General features: G+C 38.1%; 1 protein-coding gene and 1 pseudogene across 4 annotated transcripts; both read left to right on the plus strand.

The window, feature by feature from the left end:
* The first annotated feature begins 392 nt into the window (after positions 1-392).
* On the plus strand, positions 393-5,005 carry LOC110765638 (leucine--tRNA ligase, cytoplasmic-like). 3 transcript variants are annotated; one of them, XM_021968803.2, is made up of 3 exons: positions 393-489; positions 829-4,110; positions 4,744-5,005. In XM_021968803.2, the coding sequence occupies exons 2-3, from the start codon at positions 848-850 to the stop codon at positions 4,748-4,750; spliced, it is 3,270 nt and encodes a 1,089-aa protein (XP_021824495.2). In that variant the 5' UTR covers positions 393-489; positions 829-847; the 3' UTR covers positions 4,751-5,005. The 3 variants fall into 3 exon arrangements, with proteins under 3 accessions (XP_021824495.2, XP_021824494.2, XP_088103160.1); XM_021968802.2 differs by having other exon boundaries at positions 401-523; XM_088247034.1 differs by lacking the exon at positions 4,744-5,005 and having other exon boundaries at positions 401-523; positions 829-4,114.
* Positions 5,006-7,897: 2,892 nt separating this feature from the next.
* On the plus strand, positions 7,898-12,557 carry LOC110765639 (putative disease resistance protein RGA1; annotated as a pseudogene). Its single transcript, XR_015835982.1, has 3 exons — positions 7,898-11,568; positions 11,757-11,894; positions 12,147-12,557. The product of XR_015835982.1 is annotated as a putative disease resistance protein RGA1 (transcript).
* The last annotated feature ends 1,911 nt before the right edge of the window (positions 12,558-14,468 follow it).

Here is a 14,468-nt window from a genome sequence, read left to right on the forward strand (position 1 = left end):
TTTTTCTTAATTATTTTGATGTAAAAGGAACTTGTTAATTACGTTAGAAGATGACTTCCAGGTATCAAATGGTCAAGGACTTTATAGCAGTTTAGATGACTGTCCCTTGAGATACAAGTTATAACACTTTAGATGATCATTGCTCAAACACATCAAGAAGTAAAACAACCATTCCGGTTTGTTTTACTTCTCAGGTTTCTAAGCATTGCAACCATTCCGGTTAGCTTAGCCAATGGAAATCTGGGTGTGCTTTGCTAAGAAAATGAGAGACAAATATGGATATAACTTCTGCTTTAAAATTAATCAATCAAAAGTTATTGGTTGGAATCGGATACTGGGTCTCATGTCAAATGCCACATCAGCCGTCAAAATCGAATTTAACCTTTGGAATTTAACATCTCCCTTGGAGGGAGATGCTCTAAGCTAAGTTATTCCTCATCGTCTTCCCAGCTATTTTTTCTTCTCTCCTTGCTCAAATTTGAACCACAGGTAATGCCATACCATATTCAATTTTGAACCACAGGTACATTGCTCACAGTTTTTTATTTATTCATTTTTTCAATTTTGTTGTTTCAAATAGTTGCTTATGATTGTTTTTGTTTTGAGCTTATTGATCGGTGGATTCTCTAATGGAAGACCTTGTTTGGTGTTATTGTATGATTTGTGATGAATCACACTGGCTGTTATATTTATTTATTTTTGATAATTGGTTTTATTCTGGTTGATGTTGCATGGGATCTATTATGTTTTTTTTTTTTTTAATTATTTGTGATGATAATGCCTTTGAACAGCTGGTTTGCTAATGTAAATTGTTGCTCCTTTTTGCAGTTTCTGTAAGATTACAGAAATGGCAGCTGAAGGTGGTAAGAGCTATGCCAGGAGAGACCATCTCCTACAGATTGAGACAAAGGTTCGACAGTGGTGGGAAGAGAAAGATGTTTTCAGGGCTGAATCTTGTGAAAAACCTCCTGAACCAGGGGAGAAGTTCTTTGGGAACTTCCCGTTTCCTTACATGAATGGTTTTTTGCATCTTGGACATGCGTTCTCACTCTCCAAGCTAGAGTTTGCTGCAGCTTACCATAGGCTAAGAGGCGCCAATGTGCTTTTGCCTTTTGCTTTCCACTGCACTGGCATGCCCATCAAAGCGTCAGCTGATAAACTTGCAAGAGAGATTCAAAAGTTTGGCAACCCACCAGTTTTTACCAGTGAATTGGAACAAGAGAACCAGGAAGTGGAAGCAGAAGCAGAGGATGCAAATAATGGTGCACCTCCAGATAAGTTCAAGGGAAAGAAGTCGAAGGTTGCATCAAAATCAAGTGGACAAGCTTACCAATGGGAAATCATGCGTAGTTTTGGCCTCTCTGATAGTGAGATATGCAAATTCCAAAATCCGTACAACTGGTTGACATTCTTTCCTCCATTGGCAGTGGAAGACCTCAAGGCTTTTGGATTGGGATGTGACTGGAGACGCTCGTTTATTACTACAGACATGAACCCATTTTTTGATGCCTTTGTGAGGTGGCAGGTGAGGAAATTAAAATCCATGGGTAAGATTGTGAAAGATGTCCGTTACACAATATACTCTCCATTGGATGGGCAGCCATGTGCAGATCATGATAGGGCAACTGGCGAAGGAGTTCAGCCCCAAGAATACACCATCATCAAAATGGAGGTGGTGGCACCTTTCCCGTCTAAATTGAAAGTGTTGGAGGGAAGGAAAGTGTTCCTTGCTGCAGCAACACTGAGACCTGAGACCATGTACGGACAAACAAATGCATGGGTATTGCCTGATGGGAAGTATGGAGCTTTTGAAATCAACGAAACAGATGTATTTATTCTAACACAGAGAGCAGCAATTAATCTTGCCTATCAGAAGTACTCTAGGGTCCCAGATAAACCTACTTGGTTGGTTGAGCTCACCGGTTATGATTTGATTGGCCTTCCATTGAAGTCTCCACGAGCAATCAATCAGATTATTTATACTCTTCCTATGTTGACTGTCCTGACAGACAAAGGCACTGGGATTGTGACTAGTGTGCCTGCTGATTCTCCTGATGATTATATGGCCTTGCATGATTTGAAAGCAAAACCTGCTTTGAGGGAAAAATATGGTGTGAAGGATGAGTGGGTTATGCCCTTCGAGATTATCCCAATCATCAACATTCCTGAATTCGGAAATAAGGCTGCGGAGAAGGTCTGTGCAGATCTGAAAATCAAAAGCCAGAATGAGAAAGATAAGCTAGCAGAAGCCAAGAGGTTGACATACCTGAAAGGATTCACAGATGGGACACTTATTGTCGGAGAGTTCAATGGAAGGAAAGTCCAGGATGTGAAACCATTGATAAGGAGCAAGCTCATAGAGGCGAAGGAGGCAATTGTGTATAGTGAACCTGAGAAGCGGGTGGTGTCACGATCGGGTGATGAGTGTGTTGTGGCTCTTACAGATCAATGGTACATCACATATGGGGAACCTGAATGGAAAAAACTGGCTGAGGAGTGTTTGTCCAGCATGAATTTGTATTCTGACGAGACACGACGTGGATTTGAACACACTTTGGGTTGGTTGAATCTGTGGGCTTGTTCACGATCTTTTGGGCTTGGGACTCGGATTCCCTGGGATGAAGAATTCCTAGTTGAGTCATTGTCCGATTCAACCATTTACATGGCTTACTACACCATTGCCCACTTTTTACACAATGGAGACATGTATGGTTCCAGCAAATCTGCAATTAAACCTGGACAAATGACTGATGAGGTCTGGGAATATATTTTCTGTGATGGCCCATATCCTGAATCATCAGATATCTCGTCATCGATTCTTAATAAGATGAAGCAGGAGTTTGAATATTGGTATCCATTTGATATTCGAGTGTCTGGCAAGGATCTAATCCAAAATCATTTGACCTTCTGCATTTACAACCACACGGCAATTATGCCCAAAAAGCACTGGCCTCGTGGGTTTAGATGCAATGGGCACATCATGCTAAATTCTGAGAAGATGTCCAAGTCTACTGGGAATTTTAAGACCATTCGACAGGCAATCGAGGAATTTTCTGCTGATGCCACGCGATTCTCATTGGCTGATGCTGGAGATGGTGTCGATGATGCAAATTTTGTATTTGAGACTGCAAATGCTGCTATCCTAAGGCTCACCAAAGAGATTGCATGGATGGAAGAAGTTTTAGCTGCGGACTCTTCTTTGAGAATTGGTCCTCCTTCTACTTATGCTGACAGGGTCTTTTTGAATGAGATAAATATCGCTGTGAACAGAACTGAGCAGAATTATCGGGATTACATGTTCCGCGGAGCCCTCAAGACTGGGTTTTATGATCTTCAAGCTGCCAGGGATGAGTACAGGTTTTCATGTGGTTCTGGGGGTATGAACCGTGAATTGGTGCTGCGTTTTATGGATGTGCAGACGCGTCTCATTACTCCAATCTGTCCACACTATGCAGAATATGTCTGGAGGGAACTTTTGAAGAAGGAAGGGTTTGTGGTAAATGCAGGATGGCCTGTGGCTGATGCTCCAGATCTGACCCTCCAGAGTTCCAATAAGTATTTGCAAGATTCCATTGTTTTAATGAGGAAGCTGTATGAAAAGCAAAGGTCAGGTTCAAAGAAAGCCAATAAGAAGGGTGCTCCAGTTACAGCGGTGACAGAAAACGTGCAGCTACCATTTGGCTTGATATATGTAAATGAGCAATTTGATGAATGGAAGGCAGAGTGTTTGAGGATACTGCAAAGTAATTTTGACAGAGATACTCGCACTTTTGCTCCAGACACGGTGATAATGGAGGCATTGCAGAGAAGTTCAATTGGTCAGACTAAAGATTTTAGACAAACCCAAAAGCTTTGTATGCCTTTCATGAAGATGAAGAAGGATCAGGCAGTTGCAATAGGGGCTCAGGCCTTAGACTTGAAGCTACCATTTGGAGAGATTGACGTCCTTCGAGAGAACCTGGATTTAATTAAGAGACAAATCGGTCTTGAAGAGGTAGAAGTTTTGTCTGCTTCTGATCCTGATGCTCTTGCTAAAGCTGGTTCACTTGTTAAATTGGTGGAGCAGAATCCTCCATCCCCTGGAAGCCCGACTGCCATCTTCTTGTCCAGGTAATTATAATCCTTTTGTTACATATCTGCTCTAAAGCACACACCCACACACACACACACACACACACACACACACTTCTGCTCTAAAGTTCAATGCTTTTACTCAACAAAGCATTGAACTTTACAGTATATATAATATACATGATATTAAAAAACGAATTCTACTTTTCTGCTTCACATTCATGGATTTTAATTTACATTATACTAAAAAGGGGTTTATATAAACTAAACCCTCCAGTAGAAATGAGGATTAATTGTTCCTCCCCCACCCTGTAATCTCTGGAATCAGATTGGAAGAACCAATCATCAAAAAGCCTTTCTGCACTTCTGTGATCTGCCCTGTTGTGTGTTATCTGGAGGCAATTTTGATTTCCCAGGTTTCAGACATTAATCTGTCACGTCTGTTCTCTGCTGATGTGGATATACTTGAAGTGTAATGTGTAATATTGCAGTGTAATTTGTCACATTATGTTGCACTGATCTAGATATGTTCTATTAAGGTTGGCATTACGAGAAAATTATTGTTGGTTTTATAGAATTTAATTTTTAATAGTAATAAATGTATTCTTCATGAATGGTTTTGCTTTATGATGTTTGAACCTCATTTCTGTTTCTTCTCTTTCATGCCAATAGGTCGTAGGAAACTCCGCTCTCAAACATGGGCAATGAACAATTGAGTTGACATGCTGCTGGGAGAATTGTTTGCAATGAAGAGAAGACTTGTCTCTAACTGTGATGATGAACTGGGTGAGATTCTTTGAGAGTGATGTGTCATATTTGAATATCAGATTTTAGTTTTGTTTTCAAGTTTTGAACTTTGTTCTATTGACTTGTCTTGTATCTATAGACTTGTGTTGTATCTACATGTGATATGGATATAACTTCTGCTTTAAAATTAATTTGAACTATACTATCAATCAAATTGTTACATTACATCTTGTTTCGTACCTTGGTTTCGAAAATTTCGTTGTAAAGACCAGAAAGAGTACTATAGTTTAAAACATACCAATTACAGAAGCTTAAATAGGGTACTATAGTTTTCATGGGGAAAATCTAAATAGGTTTGATAGCATAGTTTAAAACATACCAATTACAGATGCATAAGGGGCAATTTTTTCATGGAAAACAGGGCTGTAGTTTTCTGCATTTGCATAATAGTCAGCCTGAAATCGATTCGAATGTTTTTGAGTAAAATCATGTAACAAACATGCACAAAAAGAGCTTTGAGGGAACTCACTATACAACCATATACTTGGAAGACCCCTTTTGATGCGAGTGTAGGTTGAGCAACATCCTTGGCCTAATCAGATTGAAGAATGATGAAACTAACACCAACAAGGCATGACACATATTTCTTCAGGTCAGTGGAAGAAGGCGATTAGGAACTCGAAATGCCTTTTGAAAATCAAACATGAGATTATATAAGCAAAACTACCTTAAGCACCATTGTTACATGAAACATTTGTGCAGCAGTTTAATATTTACCATCCCGAATAGCTCCGAAAGTCTGCTTGGATCCACAAAAGTATGAGGAAGAAACTTAAGTATCTCTTGTGCACCAGAAGAAGCTACAGGAAAGAAAGTTATATTATATCAGATAAATCTTGATTCTTGATAATAGAAGTTATAGTAATTTACGATAAAAAACAAATCACTTCAAAATTGAGTGATACTAAAACTTGTGCTCTGCATAGAATGTACCATTTCCTGAACCCGTGAGGACAAAGACCAGAGGGCAGATTTCTGATGGCAGTCCAAGACTTTCTATCTCTTCACCCGCAGAAATTACTGCAGACTTGGCAGCAGCCACCGACGAATACATATAAGATGCCCCCAATGAAAGGAACGGTGTTGACATATAGAAAAATCTAGCTCATCAACTTTGCATACATTGGAAGTAAACTAAAGCTTGAAAAGATTTTCCCCTTTTTTTCCAAAGGGTATAGCCCTTTTTTTATTATAAAAAATAGTATAGCCGTTCGGCTATACTACTTTTGACACGCGGCAAAGCTGGGCCCAGGCGCCTGGCGCTTTTTTTTAATACAAAATAACTAGTATAGCCGGGCGGCTATACGCGTGTTTTTTATAAAACGAGTACAGCCGACCGGCTATACTATTTTTGACACATGGCAAAGCAGGCACAAGGCACCAGGTGGGGCCTTTTTTTTATAAATAGCACAGCCGGTGGCAGTTCTACAATTTTTTATTATTAAAAATAATATAGCCGCGGCTATACTATTTTTAACACGTAGCGAAGCGGCGCTAGGCGCCAAGGGGTGGTCTTTTTTTATTATAAATAGTATAGCCGAGCGGACATACTTGGGTTTTTTTTTAATAAAAATAGTATAGCCGACCGGCTATACGCGGGGTTTTTTATATTATAAAAAGAGTATATCCGCCCGGCTATACTATGGTTTTTTATTATTAAAAATACTATAGCCGCGCGGCTATACACGGGATAATTTGACCACCAAATTGATAATCAGAACCCAATAACACTAGCAAAATGTTAAAGGGTAATGTAGGAAATGGAGCATACTCTGTCCCAACCCATGCATGACGTCAATAAAACCAGCTCTACCAGCATACTTTCCAAATGCAAGCAGTCTTCTCCCATTGTCCCCGACGTCGTAATGATAAGCTCATAATCATATAGGGACACCCTTTCAGCTAGGATATATTCACCACAGAGACAGTGTGTTAAATTGATAAAATGAAGCAAAACAATGTTATGAAATAGCTTACCTTGTGCAAGAGTGGCATGTTTTCCTTTTGGGCCTTGTGAGTGTGGAAGAAAAATACATAGGCTCCATCAGGACGAATTATCTCCAACTTTATGACCAATTTGGCAAGTTTAATTTTGATGCTTGCTATGCTGCAAAGCAAAGCAGGAAAAAAAAGAGAGTGTTAAATAGGAACCTTTGGTTTTTTGATGCCCATATGAGACCACATTCTGACAAGTCCTCAGAGATTTCACAGCCTGTTGGTTTTAGTGTATAATCTGACTAAGAGAGGCCCTCTTTATTAAACAACATTTTTGAGGGCGTAGTTTAGGATCATGGAAAAACCAAGGAGAGGAGATAATGATTGGAGGCCAAAAGATTAAAATACTTCCACAAATTCTCTCGTTCCATTCTCTCTTTTTCATTGGACTAGACCCGTTGACAGCTACTAACTTTTAAACATTCAAGAAATGCCAAAATTTTAAAAATAAATTTTGCCATATCAGATAACACATACACCTCACATTAATGTTTTGATCCTTCATATTTTGTTTTTTGATTTATTATTCACATAGCATGCCATATTAACTCCTTGTTGTAAATGTAAGTAGTTTTTCCGAATGACAGACCATGATGATTTATTATTCACATAGCATGCCATATTAACTCCTTCATTCCTCTAATACGTACAAATTATTTGATACAAAAATGCTAGACAGGCAGCAGTGGCGGATCTAACAAGGGGCAAGTGAAGTTGGAGAAACAGGAACATAGAGAGAAGCTCAGTTGAAAACCGCATTAGAGCAGACAAAAATTAAACGTTTAAAAAACTATTGAACCGTTGGTATTAACATTGGGAGCAAAAACATATAAACAACTTGCAAGTTGGAGAATCAAAAACATTGGGAGAATAAACTCTGACCGAAGAAAACTGGATTCTCTTAGGAACATTTTAAAAACAATTGGACCGTTGGTGGTAACATGGTAAAACGGTCAAATTAGTAAAATAAAAAGAAAAAGGAAAAACAAAATAATGGTACCGTCTTGAAATTTGTTATAAAAACCAGAGCTGGCATGGCAGTGAGGATTATTACTTCACCAAGCATTTTTCAGTCTTGCCACTAGCTTTCAAGCGCTGCTTGCTTAGATCATATTTCCTGGTTGTTTGGTCAAGAATCATATACTTCGCAGCCGTGCGATTTGGATTTCATATTGTCCCTTTCGTTTTTCTACCACCTTTCAGTTTCTGACTCCAACATTACATCAATGGCTGAAGCACTCGTTTCCGTGGTCCTAGAACAGTTGGTTTCCCTCACCCTTAAACAGATAGAAGAAGAGGTGAGGCTGGTCGTGAATGTTGACCGAGAAGTTGAAAATCTCATCTTCCATTTCAATGCTATTCAAGCTGTGCTCCAGGATGCAGAGGAGAGGCAGGTGAAGGAGAAGAGCGTCAGAACCTGGCTGCAGAATCTGGAGGATGTGTCGTACGACATAAACGACGTCTTGGATGAGTGGAACACTGAAATTCTCAAGCACCAAATTGAGAAAGAAGAAGAGAAAGAAGGTAAAAATGTTGCCCTTACAAAAAGAAAGGTATGCTTCTTCATTCCTTCCCCCAGCGTTTGTTTTGGTTCAATTGGTAAGGTAATTATGCGTCGTGACATTGCCATGAGAATAAAGGAAATAAATGAAAAGTTAACTGAGATAGCCAATTTAAGAAAAAATTATAACTTTCATGAGAACACAATTAGAGCCACTGAGAAACTTGAACATGTTGAAACTTGTTCTTTTGTCCAAGTGTCTAGTATAATTGGTCGTGAAGAGGAGAAAAATAGATTAATGAGCATGTTGTTAAGTGAGAGTAGTCAACAAGGGAAGAGCCCATTTGTTGTGATCCCCATTGTGGGGATGGGAGGATTAGGAAAAACTGCCTTTGCCCAGTTAGTCTATAATGATGAAAATATAAAAACTCATTTTGACACTAGAATATGGGTTTGTGTATCAGACCCTTTTGAAGAGATCAAGATTGCCAAAGCCATTGTTGAAGTTCTAAATAAAGGTGATGGTCGAATTCATTCAACTAGTTTGCAACCTTTGTTGGAATGTATAAATGAATATATTAGTGGTAAAAAGTTTTTCCTTGTTCTAGATGATGTGTGGAATCCAACCATTAGTAATTGGGAACCATTAATGGGAGCTTTACAAAATAGTGCTATAGGCAGTAGAATATTGGTGACCACGCGAAAAGAGACGGTTGCTACTGTGATGGGAGCAACCGTTGATCACGTAATCCATTTGAACATCTTGAGTGATCAAGATTGTTTGCAATTATTCAATAAAATTGCATTCTTTAATAGAGAAAGAGATGATCAGCTTGAAGATATTGGGAGAAAAATTGTAAAAAAGTGCAATGGTTTGCCTCTTGCTGCAAAGACCTTAGCTAGTCTCATGCGATATAAGAAAACCAGAAAAGAATGGGTAGATGTTTTGGATAATAAGATATGGGAGTTAGAAGAAGTTGAACAACAGGTTTTTCGATCACTATTCCTAAGTTATTATGAGTTGAGTCCGGCAATTAGACGTTGTCTTTTATATTGTGCCACTTTTCCAAAAGATTATGTGTTTAAGAAAAACGATTTGATTGAGTGTTGGATGTCACAAGAATATCTTAGTATGAAAGGTAATAAGGAAAAAGAAAGAATGATAGGCCAAAATTACTTTGATAACTTAGTGATGCGTTCTTTTTTCCAAGATTTTGTTAAAGACAGAATGGGTGATGATATTGTAGGCTGCAAAATGCATGATATTGTGCATGACTTTGTACAGTTTCTCACCAAAAATGAATGTTTTATTATGGAGGTGGCGGAAAGTTGCAAAGAGAAAAACATAGTAGTCCATAATAAGGTTCGTCATTTGAACATAATGTCAACATACAATGATTCATTTCCTGTTTCAATATACAATGATTCATTTCCTGTTTCAACATACAATGATTCACTTCCTGTTTCAATATACAATTGCAAAGGATTACGGACTCTGTTATTGTTTACTTCGAAACTTCCTCCGTTACCCTCGGACTTATTTTCAAAATTGAAAAGCCTTAGAACGTTAAAGTTAGATCAAAAGTCAATCAAAGAAGTTCCCGAAAGTATTGGTGGACTAGTACATTTGCGGTATCTGGATTTAAGTAGGAATGAGGAATTGAAAGAATTACCCGATTCTGTGGGTAATTTATTCAATCTGGAAACATTGCGTCTCATTGAGTGCTCTAAACTCAGAGAAGTACCGGTGAGCTTAAGAAAGTTGGTTAATTTAAAGCATCTTCACAATCGGGGGTGCAATGATCTAAAAATACCAAAAGAGATTGGAAGATTAAGAAATCTGCAAATCTTAGATAGCTTGTATCTTCAAGGGGATGATGAAGGAAGTTTCAAATTAGGGGATTTGGGAAACTTGGAGCTTCAAGGGAGCCTTTTTATAGAAAACTTGAAGTCAGCGAAAGATGAGAGGGAGGCTAAAAATGCAGAGTTGGGGAACAAGAAGAACCTGCTTCATTTGTCTCTACAATTTCATGACTATCGTTTTGGAACTCTAGATGCGGAGAGAGGTGGGCCGGATTTAAAGGATGGAGAAATACTGAATGCCTTTCAAGTGCATACAAATCTGGAGTCGTTGGATATCTGGAATTACCATAGTATCACCCTGTGTCCCAGTTGGATGATGAACTGTCATAATCTGTTCCATTTTGTGGGGTTTTGGCTCCTCTTGGGAAACTCCAGTCCCTTGAATGTTTAGAGATAGGTTGGATGAAGAGTGTGAAAAAGGTGGGAGTTGAATTTTTGGGAATAACAGGCGAAACACCGCAAACATTAATAAACTCATTTCCGAAATTGACAACACTCCGACTTCGAGCCATGGGGCAGTGGGAAGAATGGGAAGGAGTAGAAGAAGAGGATTCTAAAATTACAATAATGCCATCTCTTTTGAATTTAGAAGTCGGGGGTTGCGATAGGCTGAAAGCACTGCCAAACTTCCTTTGGAAGACCCCGCTGCGGGAATTGAGCATCTATTCTTGTTGGACTCTTGAACAACGGTTCCAGACGGAGTGGGTGAAAAAGGCGTCTCAAGTCCAAAACATCAATATTAATTTCAAGTTTGTGAAAAAAGACGGACGAGTTTCAATGGAGGAGGATTGAATTGATGATGGGCTCTGCCTGCCTATCTGATCCACCCCTTGGGCTAAAATGGTAATTCTTTAATTGCTACCATCTTCATATTTACTTATTTTCTTTAATTTTTATATATCCAGCTTAATTATAATTTATATGAGAAGAAGAAATGATGCAGTTGGTAGCTTCGGTTGCTGTAATTAACTTGGACAGAGAGTCAGAGTGTCATGAGATCCATACAAGACTTGTTCATCTCCAAGGTATCTTTGCCTCAAATTGTACAAATTACTTCACTTTCTTAACGCACCTGCAAAACATTTCTGCTAGGATGGTTGCATCTCAATTAAGAGGCGCATGTGGAGTTGATTTGATCACTTTGCGAATTAAGACGTTGCTAAAGCAAACAAGTTAGTTTGCTCAAACAAGGAATTTTCCAGTCCAGAGGGCACGATTTCATGATGTTGAAAAGCCGCTCCAGCCACGCCAATGAAGTTTTTGTTTCTTAAATGGATATAAAAAGTACCAAAAGTTGGTTATCTCACCCTTTTTTTTCTTCTGCTAAAATGGTAATTGTAAACTCCTTCCTTGTCATTATTTCATTTGTTTTTTTAATTGTATTTGCTTCCAGTTTCGAGTTGCTAACAGAAAATTTCCTTATTTTCTTTTCTTTTTCCTGCATCCTCTGTAATCTTCAAGTTCTTTCAGGTCCATCAAACTTGAAGAAACTAAACATGAATTGATCAAATTCTTTCAGGTCCGTCAAACTTGACACATCTGTGCTTTACAAGAAATGATGCAGTTCTTTGCGTAGAGTTAGTAGCTTCGGTTGCTGTAATTAACTTGGACAGAGTCGAGTGTCATGAGATCCATAGAAAACTAGTTCATCTCCAAGGTATCTTAATTTGCCTCAAATTGTACAAATTGAGAATATCAACTTTATTTTTTACTTTCACAACTATTCGAGGAACATGTTTTGCTTCAAACCTTGTGCGTACATATGTTTAAGGTTCTGTTTTGAAAGTGTAATCACATTCAAATCCAATTGAATTTCACATTACCTTGGCCTTGCAGTGTCTGAAACGACTACCATGTTTAAGTGGAAATTACTTCAGTTTCTTAATGCACCTGCAAAACATTTCTGCAGGAATGAGGTGAGTGATCTTCCATGGGCAATGCAAGCTCTTCCCAAGATTGGAGATAGCTTTGTAATGTCTGCTGTTGAAGCCAAAGTGCCGACAAAATTTAAAGAAACTATAACACTATTTGTATCACATTTACAGAAACAATAATTAGTAAATGTGGTACAAATAGCATCACCCGGATGAAAGTGGTGCACCTCTTTTGCAATTTCTGTTGGAAGGTTGTCAACAACTTGGCGTATCACACCCCCACCTTCAATGTCATGATGGTATGAATCATGTTAGGGATCATATCTGAAAAAACCATGGTTGAACATGTCCTGTTTCTGGTCAAGTATTGTAAAAACAGAAAACTGTGTCGTTTTGAACAATAAATGAATGTATTGGATATTGTTACCTGAAGAAAGGTGAGTCAATTGAGGTGGTTTGGTTTACAATTTCTTTTGATCCCCAAATATCACAAGTGAAATCAGAGATTCAAACAAGCCCACAGCCTTTCCTTGTTAAATCTTGAAGCTGCTTGGTACTCAATAATCTAGGAAATTGTTTCTCCCAATACATGCAATTCACTGCCAGAGGGGGGAAAAACAGAAGCTTACATAGGGTTCTAGTTTTCATGGGAAAAATCTAAATAGGTTTGATAGCAGAGTGTAAAACATACCAATTACAGATGCATAAGGGGCAATTTTTTCAAGGAAAACAGGGCTGTAGTTTTCTGGATGTGCATAATAGTCAGCCTGAAATCGATTCGAATGTTTTTGAGTAAAATCATGTAACAAACATGCACAAAAAGAGCTTTGAGGGAACTCACTTTGTCAAATGGTGTTGTGGAGTCTTTGTGTTCAACCATGTCTTTACTAGTCACATCACAGCCATATACTTGGAAGACCCTTTTTGATGTGAGTGTAGGTTGAGCAACATCCTTGGCCTAATCAGATTGAAGAATGATGAAACTAACACCAACAAGGCATGACACATATTTCTTCCGGTCAGTGGAAGAAGGCGATTAGGAACTCGAAATGCCTTTTGAAAATTAAACATGAGATTATATAAGCAAAACTACCTTAAGCACCATTGTTACACTAAACACTTGTGCAGTGCAGGAGTTTAATATTTACCATCCCGAGTATCTCTTGTGCACCAGAAGAAGCTACAGGAAAGAAAGTTATATTATATCAGATCAATCTTCATTCTTGATAATAGAAGTTATAGTAATTTATGATTAAAAAAATCACTACAAAATTGAGTGATACTGCATAAGGACTTGAGACAGCCGTATAGAATGTACCATTTCCTGAACCTGTGATGACAAAGAGCAGAGGGCAGATTTCTGATGGCAGTCCAAGACTTTCTATCTCTTCACCCGCAGAAATTACTGCAAGACATGGCAGCAGCCACTGACGAATACATATAAGATGCCCCCGATTCAAGTATCCTTGAAAAAAGAAAAAGAAATAGAAAGTTTATCAACTAGACAGCATATTAGTTCAATGAAAAAAAAAAAAACATCATATCAAAAGTAAAAACAAAATAGAAAAATCCAGCTCATCAACTTTGCATACATTGGAAGTAAACAAAACCTTGAAAAGATTTTCTTTTTTTCATTTCGAAAGGGTATAGCCGGGCGGCTATACTATTTTTGACACGCGGCAAAGCGGAGGCTAAGGGCTAGCGCCAGGAGGGTCCTTTTAAAAAAAAAACAAATAACTAGTATAGCCGGGCGGCTATACTTGTGTTTTTTTAATAAAAAGAGTTCAGCCGCACGGCTATACTATTTTTGACATGGCGAAGCCGAGCGCAAGGCACCTATGTTCGTCTTGGGCCATAAAGATTTTAGCAGCCCATAATCAGATTTATCCATAGCTTGCAAACTGACCCAAAATGAAAAAAAGAAAAAGAAGAAAAGGCTGTCCAGTTCTTTTTTACTGAGGTTTTTTCTTTCTATTTATTTATTTATAATTATATGATTCAATTTTCTTTTTATAATTTCTAAATTGGCCGTGGTGTGTACGAATTATCAATTGTTAGCTGCATATTTACGAATCTTTTTTACCTTTTGAGTATTGAATATCCTCTAATATCTAAAAAGAATCCAACTCAAGCATAAAATAAAATAAAAACAGATTATACGAAATCAATTATTTTTTTATATATAAACGATAGGGAACCCGATTCATATTTATATCATGCAACTACATTCTTAAAGAGAGGAAAGGTATACTAAGACACCCGTTGCTGTACAATACACAGGATTTTCAATTTTAATTACATGTGGTGCAGGTTCAAATGAATTTCGCAATTTCTATTGAGCAGAAATTTGTTTTCAC

The sequence above is a fragment of the Prunus avium genome, chromosome 1, assembly GCF_965620075.1.
Source record: "Prunus avium chromosome 1, drPruAviu1.hap1.1, whole genome shotgun sequence".
NCBI lineage: Eukaryota > Viridiplantae > Streptophyta > Magnoliopsida > Rosales > Rosaceae > Prunus > Prunus avium.

What these genes read in the sequence shown, in the direction of transcription:
- LOC110765638 (XM_021968803.2), top strand. Translation starts at nt 848, where the DNA reads ATGGCAGCTGAAGGTGGTAAGAGCTATGCCAGGAGAGACCATCTCCTA.